General features: G+C 41.9%; 1 protein-coding gene across 3 annotated transcripts in view; it reads right to left on the reverse strand.

The window, feature by feature from the left end:
• Positions 1-15,470, reverse strand: part of BRCC3 (BRCA1/BRCA2-containing complex subunit 3) — a 32,366-nt gene that overhangs the window by 10,970 nt on the left and 5,926 nt on the right. For all 3 annotated transcript variants that reach the window (XM_006096176.3, XM_006096178.3, XM_023759988.1), the window contains 3 exons: positions 7,243-7,362; positions 3,193-3,280; positions 836-924 (listed from right to left, as the gene is read on the reverse strand). In XM_006096176.3, the coding sequence (XP_006096238.1) occupies positions 836-924; positions 3,193-3,280; positions 7,243-7,362 (297 nt within the window). The remainder of the gene's footprint in view (positions 1-835; positions 925-3,192; positions 3,281-7,242; positions 7,363-15,470) is intronic.

Raw genomic sequence — 15,470 nt, forward strand, 5'->3', positions numbered from 1 at the left:
TGTATATATGTATGCTTCCCACTTGCCTCCCACCAGGGGTTGAGCCTGCAACCCAGGCATGTGTCCTTGACCGGAATCGAACCCAGAACCCTTCAGTCCACAGGCCGATGCTCTATCCACTGAGCCAAACCAGCTAGGACAAAAAATATACATATATTTTTAAAAATGACAATAGCCAACACAACAATAGCTGTTTGGTATGAATGATCAAAATTATACCTATTTTATTTGTCAGATCAGCAAAAATATATATTTTTTGGTGTGCCACAGAATTTTAGTAGTTAGTTAATGTGTGCCATGAGATTAAAAAAAGGTTGAAAATCACTTCTCTCGTGGCTTCTCAACTCAAAGTCAAGGCCTTACAAGATCTGGCCCCTGTTATCTTTCAGACCTCATGGTAGGATAACCAAATGAGTTATCATCCAAACCAGGACACTTCCACGAAGTAAATCAACTGCATAGGAGATGGGGATATTGGGGTAAAACTGGGGCTGACAGAGGCATATGGGGACAGGTGGTCACGGTCTTCCTCACTCTGCTGCAGCCACACTGACTCCCTTGAACATGACACACTCACCTCAGGTTCTTTGCACTGGCTATTTCCTCTGCCTGGAACGCTCTTCCCCCAAGAAATCCACAAGACTTGCTCCCTCACTTTCTTCAGGTCCTGACTCAATGACCTTTCTCATTGAAACCTTCCCTGGCCACCCTATTGAAATTGCAAAAAGATTTTTCTCTATTCTGTGTGTGTGTGTTTAACACACACACACACACACACACACACACACGCACTCACGCACGCACGCACACATATGCAGGCACACACACACAATACCTTTGTGTTTTTATCTTCTATGAAACAGGAAAAAATAAGTCCTACAAAGCCTTGATCCATCATCTGGTACATGGCTTGTGTGCGAACATCTGTAAATAAAAATCAAAATCTGCTGTCAGTAAACTGTATCTCATAGACATAAAGATTTAAAAGTAGTATACAATCCTCCCAAGATTCAGATTCTATAGGCAGAAAAGGAATATATCCTCAGAACAATATGGTTGTCGAAGTATTAATATTTCACTAGGTCAGAAAAATACTATGGGATGTCTGCAATTAAATTAGAAAACTTATTAATAACTCTAGGCTGCCTACCCCAAGACTAGCCCTCCTATGAAACGTAGCATAGAAAAAGAAAAATGGAAAACTTAAATTAGCCCCCAAAACTTGATAATTGCTTCTAGGGGACCCAAAGAGAAAGGAGGGCACTGGAAAGAAAGAAAAAAAGATTTCCTAGAGCCCAGCCACCATGACTCAGTGGTTGACTATTGACCTATGAACCAGGAGGTCACATTTTGATTCCCAGTCAGGGCACATGCCTGGGTTATAGGCTCAACCCCCAGTGGGGGGGCATGCAGGAAGCACCCGGTCAATGATTCTCTCTCATCATTGATGTTTCTGTCTCTCTCCCTCTATCTTCCTCTCTGAAATCAATAAAAATATATTTTTAAAAAAGATTTCCTAGAATAAACTTTTTGATGGATAGCTTCTGGGGAAGTGAATATATTAGACTTGATACTAAAAAACAGAAGCATAGACCTATTACAGAGGAAATTCTTTTTTTTGCATTATCTTTTTTTATCTTTAATTTCTTTATTGGTTAAGGTATTACAAATGTGTCCTCATCCCCCCATTAACCCCCAACTCCCCCCACCCCCGCCACTCATGCTCTCATCCCCCTGCTGTCCATGTCCATTGGTTTGGCTTATATGCATGCATACAAGTCCTTTAGTTGATCTCTTCCCCTTACCCCCAACCTCCCCTACTTTCCCTCTGGGGATTGATAGTCCAATCACTGTTTCTCTGTCTTTGGATCTGTCCTGTTCATCAGTCTATGTTGTTCTCTATATTCCATAAATGAGTGAGATCATGTGGTATTTATCTTTCTCTGACTGGCTTATTTCACTTAGCATAATGATCTCCAGTTCCATCCACGCTGTTGCAAATGGCAAGCAAGAGTTCCTTCTTTTTTACCGCAGCGTAGTATTCCATTGTGTAGATGTACCATAGTTTTTTAATCCACTCATCTGCTGATGGGCACTTAGGCTGTTTCCAAATCTTAGCTATTGTAAATTTTGCTGCTATGAACATAGGAGTGCATACATCCTTTCTGATTGTTGTTTCTGGTTTCTTGGGATATATTCCTAGAAGTGGGATCACTGGGTCAAATGGGAGTGAGCAGGGCCAGCGCTGTCAGTGCATGGCAGCCACCGTGATGGGAGTGGGGCTGCAGCAGACAGGAGACGGGGGACGATGGTGGGAGGGACCGGGCAGGGGTACGGAAGATGGGCCAAAACCCGACCCTGTGCCCACCACAGCCTCACAGCCCACAGTTTCTTTCAAGGTGCACAAATTCGTGCACTGAGCCCCTAGTCTGTTAAATAAGAATAAACATCATCCCTACATTCACAGGGCTTTGTATTTTTAAAATTGCAAGATTTTTTAGCACAAAGCCTAGCACATCAAAGGTATTTCATAAGCATTCCTGAAGCATTGTTGAACGGCTATCTGAGTCTGAAAAGGATTACTGTCCATACCATCCCACCCAAAGTGCTTTTATCAAGATCACCAATGATCTATTCTTGGCCCTCAATTTACCTGATTGTTCCCTCCTTAAAACTGTCTTCACTTGGCCTCCCACTCCCACTCTTCCCCTCTGTCCTCTTACCTTCGTGGCTGATCTTTTCCAGTCTCTGATCTTGTTGGATCCTTCCCATCTTCCCACTCCTGACATAGTGGCATACCAAGGGCTATACTCACTCTCTGGGGGATTTCATCCTGTTCCACGGCTTCATACCTCATCTCTACACTAACCACTCCCAACTCGCACCCAATAAACTCTAGTCCCAGACTTCTACCCCCAACTCCAGAATCATATATGCAATTGTCTACCTGACACTTTGACTTGGTTGTCTGACTACAGTGTCGCTCATTCAAAATGGAGTGCTGAAATTTTATCTCTATTAAAAATACTCAATATGATGTAAATCATTACTTTTAAAACATAGCACAATAAAAATTAGGATACCTGTTTAAGGATAGTTAAATTTTGCTTTAAAGCAACCATAGGTCACATAATGGAAAAGGAAAATCATATTCATGTCTAAGAACAATAAACACTGCAACCCCATACTTACCAACATGTGAAGGCCAAACAGTTATATGAGGATGGGAGTGATACCAGCCCACCACTCTCATGGGACGACCTGTTAGTTCAGCCAACCTGTGTGTCTGTCAAGGTATTTTCAACTTGTGGGAATAAAAAGCAGTGATGCTGACAAGGGCTCAGAAAGTATCCTGAGGTTGAAAACAAACCGTTTACAATTTAATGTCAATAAAGAATGAAGTAAGGTTGATACCCAGAATTTCCCAGACTTCCCATTTAAAAACAAAGGAGTCTCTCTCTCTCTCTCTCTCTCTCTCTCTCTCTCTCTCTCTCTCTCTCTCTCTCTGAAATCCACTCAGTTCCCATTATTGTATATAGTTACATTCTCCTTAGCTAATGTTTGATCACTGAAATACTTATCACTGTGCTGTCTGGAAAAACTTTTCTAAATCTTCGGAAGTCGCTTACATTATTAACTGGAGTACAGTGGGGCCTTGACTTACGAAATCGGAGACCGGGCTCGTTAAGGAGCTCGTTAACTGAAATTACTCTATCAACTCAATGCAAAAAACCTGGCGAGACAGCTGGTATCTCAAAAAACTCCTTAGTCGGGACACTCGTAAGTCAAGGCCCCACTGTTCTGTTCTATCCTCTCTCTCTCGCTCCATCCTATTCCCATTTTTGAAAAATACAAGATTTTAAAAATTCACTTGCTTTCTCTCTGGCAGGCTACCCATGTCAACAATAGCAACCAGGGTGGTTTTGTTACAGGATAGTAAGAAGCTAGGAAAATTGCAGAGCAGAAGGAATAGGGAAACTGAGACAGGAAAGTTCAAACAAGGTCAAAGCCTGTGGGCAATTGGCAGCTGGCCTGCAAATAACAAGCAATTATCTTCCCCAGCCAAGGACACTTGAGAGCAAATGGTTAAAAGCCTCCCTAAGGAAGGAATGCAGGAAAGGAGGGGGGAAGGGGAAAGGAAAGAAAGGGCGGTTTTACTCCCTACGCAGAGAGGGCTTGGAAGATAAAATTGCCCCGTGCTTCTCGTGAATTCTGGGAAGGCCACAACAAAGTTAAAAGGGACCTTGAGAATCAATCTAAACCAAGATATTCAACAAGAGAATCTTTGAAACCTATAGACAGGAGGGCATATAACGCCTAGAACCCTTGCCAGGTACTCACTTTTCCGGGTTAGCCGGAAAAGCCCATCTGTGCTCCCAGCTGGTTGAAATGAAAGGGATTTGCTTGCCTTGCTTCTTTATTAAGTTCGCTTGCTTTAATTGCTTCAATAAATTAGCTTTATCACAATGCAATCATCTGCAGTTTTCTCATTTAAATTCATTCCTTTGAGAAGACAAGACTCGAGGTTGGGGACAGCCCTCCCACTCTGGTGTCTGTGTGAGGTGCCTGTCACATGTGCAGAGATCAAATGAACCTAGTTCAGTCTCCCCATTTGTCTAGAAATAGCCCCCAAAGGAATCTTTTCCTCCTTTGTTCTGGAAACAAAATTTCCCTATAATTCTGAGGCTCTAACTTGAGATAAGAACTCAACTCAGAGCCCTTGGCTGGTTTGGTTGGCTCAGTGGATAGAGCATAGGCCTGCGGAATGAAGGATCCCATGTTCGATTCCGGGCAAGGGCATGTACCTTGGTTGCAGGCACATCCCCAGTAGGGGGTGTGCAGGAGGCAGCTGATCAATGTTTCTCTCTCATCGATGTTTCTAACTCTTTATCCCTCTCCCTTCCTCTCTGTAAAAAATCAATAAAATATGTTAAAAAAAAAAAGACCTCAACTCAGAGATAAGCTCTCCCCTTCAGATGCTGCTTACTAAGACTGCTGCTGCCCTGGCCTGTTTGGCTCAGTGGATAGAGCGTCGGCCTGTGGACTCAAGGGTCCCAGGTTCGATTCCGGTCAAGGGCGTGTACCTTGGTTGCGGGCACATCCCCAGTGGGGAGTGTGCAGGAGGCAGCTGATCGATGTTTCTCTCTCATCAATGTTTCTAACTCTCTATCCCTCTCCCTTCCTCTCTGTAAAAAAATCAATAAAATATATTTTTTTAAAAAAGACTATTGCTGCTAAAGTGTAAAATGCTGGCTCACTTCCCTGCAAATTACATTAAAACACGATAACACTTTTTTATACGACTGAGTCTAAGAAAGAATACTTTTTAAGTTATCTTTTTTTTTTCAGTCGCCAAGAAAAATTACTTAACTGCTCTAAGCTCATTTCTTCAGCTGCAGATGGGGGGAGTCCAGCTCACACAGTGAAGAGTAAATGAGGTAATCCAAGCAAGGAGCATCTTGCCTGGCACCGAGTAAGTACTTGATAGACACTCACTGTCATGTCAGTACATTAACATGCAACAATGTGTCCAGCCATCCCTCTCCCACTTTGAGAATGGACTCCTTTTAGTTTGAAGTTACAATCCATAATCGCAATCAACACACATCTTTTCTGGGAATTTTATTTTGGATAAGTTTGTCTTTGTTTGCTTGAATACCAATGAATGGGCTTTCTGCTTCTGGCTCAAATGGAAGAACAGTGACTGGACTTATCTCCTGCCTGAGACAAGCAAACAAGCTGGATTATATGAAACAGGAAGGCCAACAAATGGGAAACAAACAAGGTGAGCCCTTGAGAGAATGTCCAGGCCACAGAGCAGGAAGGGGAACTGAGGTGCAGCTCAGCCGGCTCCCTGGGCTTAGGAGATGGATCGGACAGTCCAGCAGCTAGAGTTGGCAGGGTGGAGGACTGGGAAGAGAGCAGCAGAGGGAAAAACTCTTGCATATCCACAGAGGGTCCCCCTGGAGTATTCCACAGACCACTGATCAGCACAGTCTCTTCGTGAGGAGACTAGATGAGGTATGGAGTCCAGATCATAGGAAGCAAATGTCCCATTTGACCATTCTTTGGTTGTATTTTACATGGAATATTGCATTCAGTTCTCAGCATTGCATTTTTTTTTATTTTTTTATTCTTTTTTAAATAATATTTTTATTGAGTTCAGAGAGGAAGGGAGAGGGAGAGAGAGATAGAAATATTAATGATGAGAGAGAATCATGGATTGAGCCTGCAACAGGGCATGTGCCCTTGGCTGGAATCGAACCTGCGACCCTTCAGTCCGCAAGCTGACATTCTAGCTACTGAGCCAAACCAGCCAGGGCGAGCATTGCATTTTTTCTTTTGAGAGGCAGCCTCAAAAGAGAATCTTTCCAAACAACATAGACCAAGATAGTAAAAAGCCTAGAAATTAAATGATACTAGGAAAACTGAGGAAGCGGGGCATAAGGGACTGAAGAGGGGTGGGGGGAGGAGGACGAAGGGACTCCTCATAGAGTTCATTGTCATAGGATTTGACCTTGGGATCTTTGGGCATTTAAGAGAAGGAATGTTAGAAATTTCGAATTCTTCAATAAAAGCCATACAAAAGGAGAAGTGGACAAAAATTCTGATTAACCACCCAGCCAGTGTGGCTCAATGGTTGAGCCTCGACCTATGAACAAGGAGGTTTGATTCCTGGTCAGGGCACATGCCCGGTTGCAGGCTCCATCCCCAGTGTGGGGCATGTAGGAGGCAGCCGATCAATGATTCTCTCTCATCATTGATGTTTCTCTCTCTTTCTCCCTTTCCCTTCCTCTCTGAAATCAATAAAAATATTTTTTTAATTTTTTTTTTTAAATTCTGATTAACCAAGCAATTGGATCTAAGGGGCAAATATGAAAACTGGGAGTCACCAGGAAGAAAACCTGTGAAACCTCCTCCTAAACCAGGCTAAGGTAGCAAACAGAGGGACCTGGCTTAGAAGCCCCAGAGCACATAAAAACTTCTCATCAAGCCCTGACCAGTTTGGCTCACTGGATAGAGCGTCGGCCTGTGGACTGAGGGGTCCTGGGTTCGATTCTGGTCAAGGGCATGTACCTTGGTTGCAGACACATCCCCAGTAAGGGGTGTGCATGAGGCAGCTGATCAATGTTTCTCTCTCATTGATGTTTCTAAGGCTATCCCTCTCCCTTCCTCTCTGTAAAAAATCAATAAAATATATTTTTAAAAAAACAACAACTTCTCATCAACCAATAAGGATATCTCCGCCTCTGTTGAGGCCGCAGATAGCTGCTCTGGCGAAATTTCCACTCGGTCCTTCCTCTTATCAGAACGTCGCAAGATGATGACAGAATGGATGTGAACAATTCTGACGGTGTCAACCTAAGGAAAAATCCACAAACATGTTTACTTCTGTCTCTCTCCAATAATATCTCTCTCTGCAATTATAGAATGGCATTGTATTACATTATCAGGTTAAAGATTCCATTTTAGAAAACTGACATTCTCCCCGTGAATGATGGAATGTTTCAAATAAAAGACATCTAACCTCACCATATACATTTCAAAACAAAAAATACTAAAGCTAATATTTACATCAAGGAAGGACTTTTTGAATGATCAACTTATAATCATCTGATTCACAACTATGTGTGAGACACACAAAAGAAGACAATTTTCACAGTGCTGAAAATTCAAATGTTTAAAATGCTAACAGTTGGTTGAGCAAGTATATCATTAATTCATTACATTATAAAACAATGCAGTAAATTAATGCTACAGGAGCTCAAAGGAAAGGAGTCGCTTAGATTAGAAAAAAATCTTCATAGAAAAGGCGGAGCGTTCATATTTCCTGACTACTGTGTGTGCGTGCACACGCATGTGTTTGTGTGTGCGTGCATGCATGTGTGTGTGTGTGTGTGTGTGTGTGTGTGTGTGTAGATAGAATTTCTTAAGATTTCAAATGCATGTGGGTGATATGTTTGGGAGACAAGTTGGCCAACTGATTTAAAGAGAAAACTTGAGATGGAATGGCAGATGGTAAGGCTGAGAAAGAAGGTTAAAGTAAAAATGTGCGGGACCTCAAATGCCAACCCATGACTTGCAGGATGAACTGGACAAAGGAAAATATTTCAGATCGCCTGGACATGAAGGGATGATAACATATTGGACTAACTGGATGGCAGAGATGGAAGAAAGAGATTTGAGATTCATTAAGAGGGAAGAATCCACAAGATTTGGTAGCTTATGGGCCATGGGTGATAGAAGACAGGACAGTGTCAAGGATGACTCTGAAGTTTTAAAGTTGAAATGGTGAAATGGGAGGCAGACCTAAGTTTAGCAAGGATCAGGACGGAAGGAAGGAAGGAAGGAAGATGAGCATGTTTTCAAATGAGTTGATCTGGGATGAGAGGATGCAAATAAAAGCAAGGAATAGTGTGGAGAGACAGCCCAGAGGTCCAGGCCTAAATCAAGGGGGGTACCCACATTTCGGATGGAGTACAATAAGAGGAGCCAGGAAGGAAGACGGAGGAGTCAAAACCAGAACAATGAAATGGTTCAAAAGTTTCAGGGGGAAAGATGGGTGTGGCGTTGCCAGATGTTGCAGGGACATGGGTAAAATCTGAGAGGAGATTTTTGAGTAAGCTACAGACCTACACAGTGCAATACAGCAGCCATTATGCACATGTGGCTATTGAGCTTGAAATGTGGTCCCCTTTCATGGCTTTGTCTACCTGGTGAACTCTCTCATAGCCTTTAAATTCCCTTTGATGAGCCTTTAAATGCTCATCCTATAAAGAATTGATCATTCTCCCCTGTCATACGTTTTTTAATAATACAAATACACATCTTTGCTAGAGTTTATATCATGTTGTGTTCTCTTGGTTGACATAATTTCCTCCTCTACTAGAATGTAAGATCCTAAGAGCAGGGAACATGTTTTAGTTATGTTTTGACCCCAGTGACCATACAGTGTCTGGCAGGCACAGAGTTCACAATATGGAAAATCAAAAGCAGAGACAGAAAGACACTTGACCTTCCAAGGAGCAACAAGACAAAGAGCTGACTTTTCATTGTAGTTTTGATTTGCATCTCCCTAATAGCTAGTGAGTCAAGCACCTCTTCATATATCTGTTGGCCGTTTGTATGTCTTCTTGTGAGAAGTGTCTGTTCAGGTCCTCTGCCAATTTTTTAATTGGATAATTATTTTGCTGTTAAGTTGGATGAGTTCTTTCCAGTTTTTGGATATTAACACCTTGTCGGAGCTATTATTTGCAAATATCGTCTCCTATTCAGTTGGTTGCCTTTTTGTTTTATTGGTGGTTTCAGAAGCTTTTGAGTTTGATAGTTCCATTCATTTTTTTTGTTTGTTTTGTTTTTACTTTCTTTGCCTTTGGGGTCAAATTCATAAAATCTTTTCTATGACCAAGGTCCGTAAGTTTAGAACCTATGTTTTCTTTCTGTTATTTCAGATCTTATATTTAGGTCTTTGATCCCAACACCATTCATTTTTTTAATTTTTATTTTTTGGTAAACCTCCCTCCTGAGGATATTTTCCCCATTGATTATTAGAGCAAGTGGAGGGGGAGAGAGAGAGAGAGAGAGAGAGAGAGAGAGAGAGAGAGAGAGAGAGAGAGAGAGAGAAAGGGAGAAAGAAAGGAAGAAAGAAAGAAAGGAAGAAAGAAAGAAAGAAAGAAAGAAAGAAAGAAAGAAAGAAAGATCAATGTGGGAGAGACACATTGATGGGTTGCCTCCCACATGCACCCCCAGGGGGACGGGGATCGAACCTGCAATCCTTTGGTGCATGGGGCCCACACTCTAACCACTTAAAAACACAGGCCAGGCTTCCCAGAACCATTTATTGAAGAGGCTTTTTTTTTCTCCATTGTACCACCTCACACCTGTGAAAATGGCTATTATCAACAAGATAAGTAATAACAAATGTAGGAGAGGATGTTGAGAAAAAGGAACCCATATTCACTGCTGGTGGGAATGTATACTGGTACAGCCACTATGGAAAACAGTATGGCCCGGCCGGTGTGGCTCAGTGGTTGACATAGAGCTATGAACCAGGAGGTCACAGTTCAATTCCTGGTCAGGGCACATGCCCAGGTTGCAGGCTCAACCCCCAGTAGGGGGCGTGCAGGAGGCAGCCAATCGATTCTCTCTCATCATTGATTTTTCCATCTTTCCCTCTCCCTTCCTCTCTCTGAAATAAATAAAAACATTTTTTAAAAAAGTAAACAGGCCCTAACCGGTTTGGCTCAGTGGATAGAGCGTCGGCCTGGGGACTGAAGTGCCACAGGTTCGATTCCGGTCAAGGGCATGTACCTTGGTTGCGGGCACATCCACAGTGGGGGGTGTGCAGGAGGCAGCTGATCAATGTTTCTCTCTCATTGATGTTTCTAACTCTCTGTCCCTTTCCCTTCCTCTCTGTAAAAAATCAATAAAATATATATTAAAAAAAAGTAAACAGTATGGGTGTTCCTCAAAAAATTAAGAATAGAGTTACCATATGCCCCAGTAATCCCTCTCCTGAGTATCTACACAAAAAAATTGAAAACATTTATTTGCAAAGATATATACATCCCTATGTTCATTACAGCATTATTTATGGTGGCCAAGACATGAAAACAATCAAAGTGTCCCTCAGTAGATGATTGGATAAAAATATAGTACATATATACAATGGAATACTACTCAGCCATAAGAAAAAATGAAATACTGACATTTGCAACAACATGGCTGGGTCTTGAGAATATCATGCTAAGCAAAATAAGTCAGAAAAATTCAAGAACCATATTATTTCATTCATGTGGGATATAAAACTGAAAGCAACAAATGAACAAACAAGAGAAACAAACAAAAAACTCATAGAAACCGACAATAGTATGGTGGCTACCAGAGGGAAGGGAGGTGAGGGGTAGTAAAGGGTAAAGAGGGTAAAAAATATGGTGATGAAAGGAAACTTGACTTTGGGTGGTGGACACACAATGCAATATACAGATGATGTATCATAGAAATGTACTCTTAAAATCTACATACTTGTATTAACCAATGTCACCCAAATAAATTTAATTTTTTAAAAAATATATTTTATTGATTTTTTACAGAGAGGAAGGGGGAGGGATAGAGAGTTAGAAACATCGATGAGAGAGAAACATCGATTAGCTGCCTCCTGCACATCTCCCACTAGGAATGTGCCCGCAACCAAGGTACATGCCCTTGACCGGAATCGAACCTGGGACCTTTCAGTCCGCAGGCCGACGCTCTATCCACTGAGCCAAACCGGTTTTGGCTAAATTTAATTTTTAAAAAAGAAAAAAAGAGCTGACTTTTCAACAGAAACAATCAAAGCCTAAAGAGAATGAGGTAACATGTTAGTGTGCAAAAAGAAAAGATCTGCCAACCAATAATTCTATATTCAAAGAATGCAACCTTCAGAATTGAAGGCAAAATACAGATACGTACATATGCAAAAAGTTGAGAGAATTCATTATCAGCACAGAAATACTAAAGAGAGTTCTTCGGGAAGAAAGAAAATCCCAGCTATGAAGGAAAGAATAAAGAACACTGTAAAGAGTAAAATATGTGTGTAAATGTAAATGAATACTAATTGTACAAAACAGTAATAATAATGTCATGTGCTGTGTAAAATATCCATAGAATTAAAATGCATGACAGCAATAATCCAAAAGGTGGGAGGGTGTAAATGAAATTAAAGTGTTCTTAGATTCTAGTATTAGCAGAGAAATAGTAAAAAAAAAAAATCCATTTTTATTAGACTAACAAGTCAAGAATATATATTATAATATGTAGGATAACCACTAAAAGGAAAGTAAAAGAAGGTTATAACTAATTAATGGAGGATCAAAGTGGAACAATAAAATACAGTTAATGAGTCCAAAAGAAGGCAAGAACAGAGAAGAACAAAACAAAGTGGGTCAAATAGAAAGCAAAAAGATGGAGCAATAACCCACATATATCAATCATTACAATAAAGGTAACTGGACTAAATACTCCAATTAAAAAGATTATCAGGCTGGATTATCAAAACTATATGTTCCTAATAAGACACACTGTAAATATTAATACACAGAAAGGCTAAACATAAAAGAATGGAAAAGATATGCCATGCCAACACTAACTAAAAAGATAAGGTTCCTAAATTCTCATAAAGTTTAATATCTACAGTCAAACCTCGTTTCTCGAACCTCTTCCATTTCCAACATTCGGTTCTTGACCAAGTTGTTCAGAGAAAAGGTCTCTCTTGTCAAACCAAACTTCCACTGACAATCCTTTCAAGCTTATACCTCAGCATGACCAAAAGCACCTCTCAGGCAACAAAGGAAAAAATGCTTTTGTTGCTGGAGAAATCAATCATTAGCAAAATTTTAAAACATAAAGCGGCCATCAAGAGTGCCAATGTTGCTAAGGATGTGAAAGAAACTGATCACAGGCAATGGAAGAGGTAGAAAAACTGTTGTTGATTTGGATAAAGGAAAAGCAGTTAGCCGGGGACAGCACTTGGGAGGCAGTGATATGTGAACAAGCAAAGATGCTGCATGCTGCCAGACCGGTTTGGCTCAGTGAATGGAGCGTCGGCCTGCGGACTGGGGGGTCCCGGGTTCGATTCTGGTCAAGGGCATGTGCCTTGGTTGCGGGCACGTCCCCAGTAGGGAGTGCGCAGGAGGCAGCTGATCGATGTTTCTCTCTCATCGATGTTTCTAACTCTATATCCCTCTCCCTTCCTCTCTGTGGAAAATCAATAAAATATATTTAAAAAAAAAAAAAGATGCTGCATGCTGACCCTAAAGACATCCCTGGACCAAATGCTAAAAGTGATTCCTTTATTAGTGAGGCTAGTAGGGGGTGGTTCGATAAACTTAAGAAAAGAAGTGTTTATTTGTAGATTAAACAGTAAATTAGACATGTACCGTATATAAGAAAGGTTACAACAAGGAATCATTTGGGGGTCTGGAACAGATTAATTCTATTTCTAATGGGCGAAAATGATTCCGTTTTTGAACAAATCACTTCTCGAACAGCCTTCTGGAACAAATTAAGTTCGAGAACCGAGGTTCCATGATTTGGATGGTACAAACTGACACAGAATTTAAGATAAGGGAATAGACTCTTGAAAAATAAAATTATGTCATTAAGATTGGAAATGCATTTTAGTAGGAGCTGATGCCAACGGTGAATATTCTCTTTGTCTCTAGTCAGAAATGGTTGCAGTATCCAAGAAGAGTGAGCAAAAGAAATTCAGGATAGAATGGCAAGACCAGCCCAGGAATAGATGAAAAACAAAATAAAACAAGCATAAATAAAGGCCACAAAGGACTAACAGGTGTCCCTGAAAGCCACAGGTAGCTGAAGGGCCAGAGGAAGACTGTTATGGTCATAGTCACGTAAGTAGTAAGATATTCCAGCTTGGCTAGATCGGCCCCTACACCTTTTCAGTCTTGGAATTAAGATACTGAAACCAGTTCCTTTTGTTCCTGTGTCTTGGTATAGATCAAGGGTTGGCAAACTATGGCCTGCCTGGGCTTCTTTGGGCCAAATCTGACCACGTCCATTCATTTATGTATTGCAGCTGCTTTTGTGCTACAATGGCAGAGCTGAATAACTGCAACAGAGACCACATGGCCCACAGAACTAAAAATATTTTCCATCTGGCCCTTTCCAGAAAGTTTGCACCCTCTGGTGTGGCTTTCCATGGGTAATGGGCACATAACACTAATTTCCTATTGTAGAGGACATACGTTCATTCATACAATATGTATTTATTGAGTATATACTATATGGGAGGCACTACAGAGTGGCCTAAGTGTACAATGATAAACAGGATACAGTATTGACATCCAGGAAGAGAGACAGGGAAACAACTCCACAACAACATATAAGCTGTCGTAAATGTTTCCCTCCACGTCCCACGTGGTTCAGGGTTCAATATCTGGAAGAGGAGCCGCACACAAATGAAATAGAAAAGACAAGAGATAATTTGGAAATATTGGGGGACCAGGCGGGTAAGTCCAACTCAAGAGGAAGGACTTCCACCGGTGCTCAGTCTGCACCGACCTTTTATAGTCTGAGGTAAACAATGCAGTGGTTACCATAGTTACAGTTCTTGTGAGTTTCACATGTTTTGATCATGTTTACACTCCCTGCACTTCCCTCAGCCCATTAGCTTCCCAGGTAAGATGTGGGGAGTGTTATAAGGTCAAGCCTAATTATGCTTGGAGGACTGAGCCCTCTAAGCTGGGACTTGTTTGTGACTTTGCCAGCAGGTCAGTCCGAGGCTTAACCCTATATCAGTTTCCCACAATAAGCACTGTAATATATATGCTCAAGGACCTAGGGTAGCACAGTGGAGGCTATTTAACCTAGCCTACAGGGCAGGCTACTTAAAGGAGGCAAGTGGCACCCAGGCTGAACTGCCAGGGATAAGTTGTTAACCAAGCGGAGAAGAGGGAAGCAGTCCATGCATAACAACCAGCAGATACAAGGAATGAAACAGCAGAGCATAATGTGGAAACTGACATAATTTACCATGGTTAGAACTTGGATCCATGTAAAGAAATCCTAATATATAAAAACCCAGGGTCTGTAAAGAACAAAACAACCGAACGCCAGGCTGCGCGCGCAGCAGGCTCTGGTGGGTGGGGACTGGCAAGCGGGCTGAACTGCTGACCTCTCGGGAAGAGAGAGAGGCAGGGCTGATCAGCAGCTACCACAGCTGCTGGTGAGGCCCGGAGAGAGAGAAAAGCAGCGTCTGATCCGCAGCCTCCTCGAGGCCTAAACCAGCAATCTGACATCCTCCAAGGGGTCCCTGATTGGAGAGGGTGCAGGCTGGGCTGAGGAAACACGCCCCCCCCCGTGCAAAAATTTTGTGCACCAGGCCACTAGTATCCTATATAATAAAACCCTAACATGCAAATTGACCAAACAGCAGAACAACCAGTCATTATGACATGCACTGACCACCAGGGGGCAGACACTCAATGCAGGAGTTGCCCCCTGGTGGTCAGTGTGCTCCCACAGGGGGAGCACCACTCAGGCAAAAGCCAGGCTCACAGGCAGGCTCACAGCCAGGCTCACAGCTTCCCCTCTGGGGAAGTGCTAAGAGGGTGCAGGCTGGGCTGAGGGACTGCCCCCCCTAGTGCATGAATGTCATGCACTGGGCCTCTAGTAAGGACATAAACAGAAATGAGAGGCCCTGAATGCTTCACTAATGGGACTTCATCCTAAGGATTTTAACACATTTCGTACCGCTCAGGAGTTTTCTCGTGTTTCGTGCTCCATCTGTTAAGGACCGCTCACGAGTGTTCTCGTTTTTCACGCCCATGGAAAAAGGAGCGAATCTAGATACTTATGTAAATTTTGTTTGGTCCCTCTTCATAGAGGAAAATGTTTTACGCAGTACCATACATTAAAAAAGTACTAGGAACTTTAATTGTTTACTTGTTTTTGTAAATAAAAATGTTATA

This window comes from Myotis lucifugus, unplaced genomic scaffold (assembly GCF_000147115.1).
Source record: "Myotis lucifugus unplaced genomic scaffold, Myoluc2.0 scaffold_169, whole genome shotgun sequence".
Lineage (NCBI taxonomy): Eukaryota > Metazoa > Chordata > Mammalia > Chiroptera > Vespertilionidae > Myotis > Myotis lucifugus.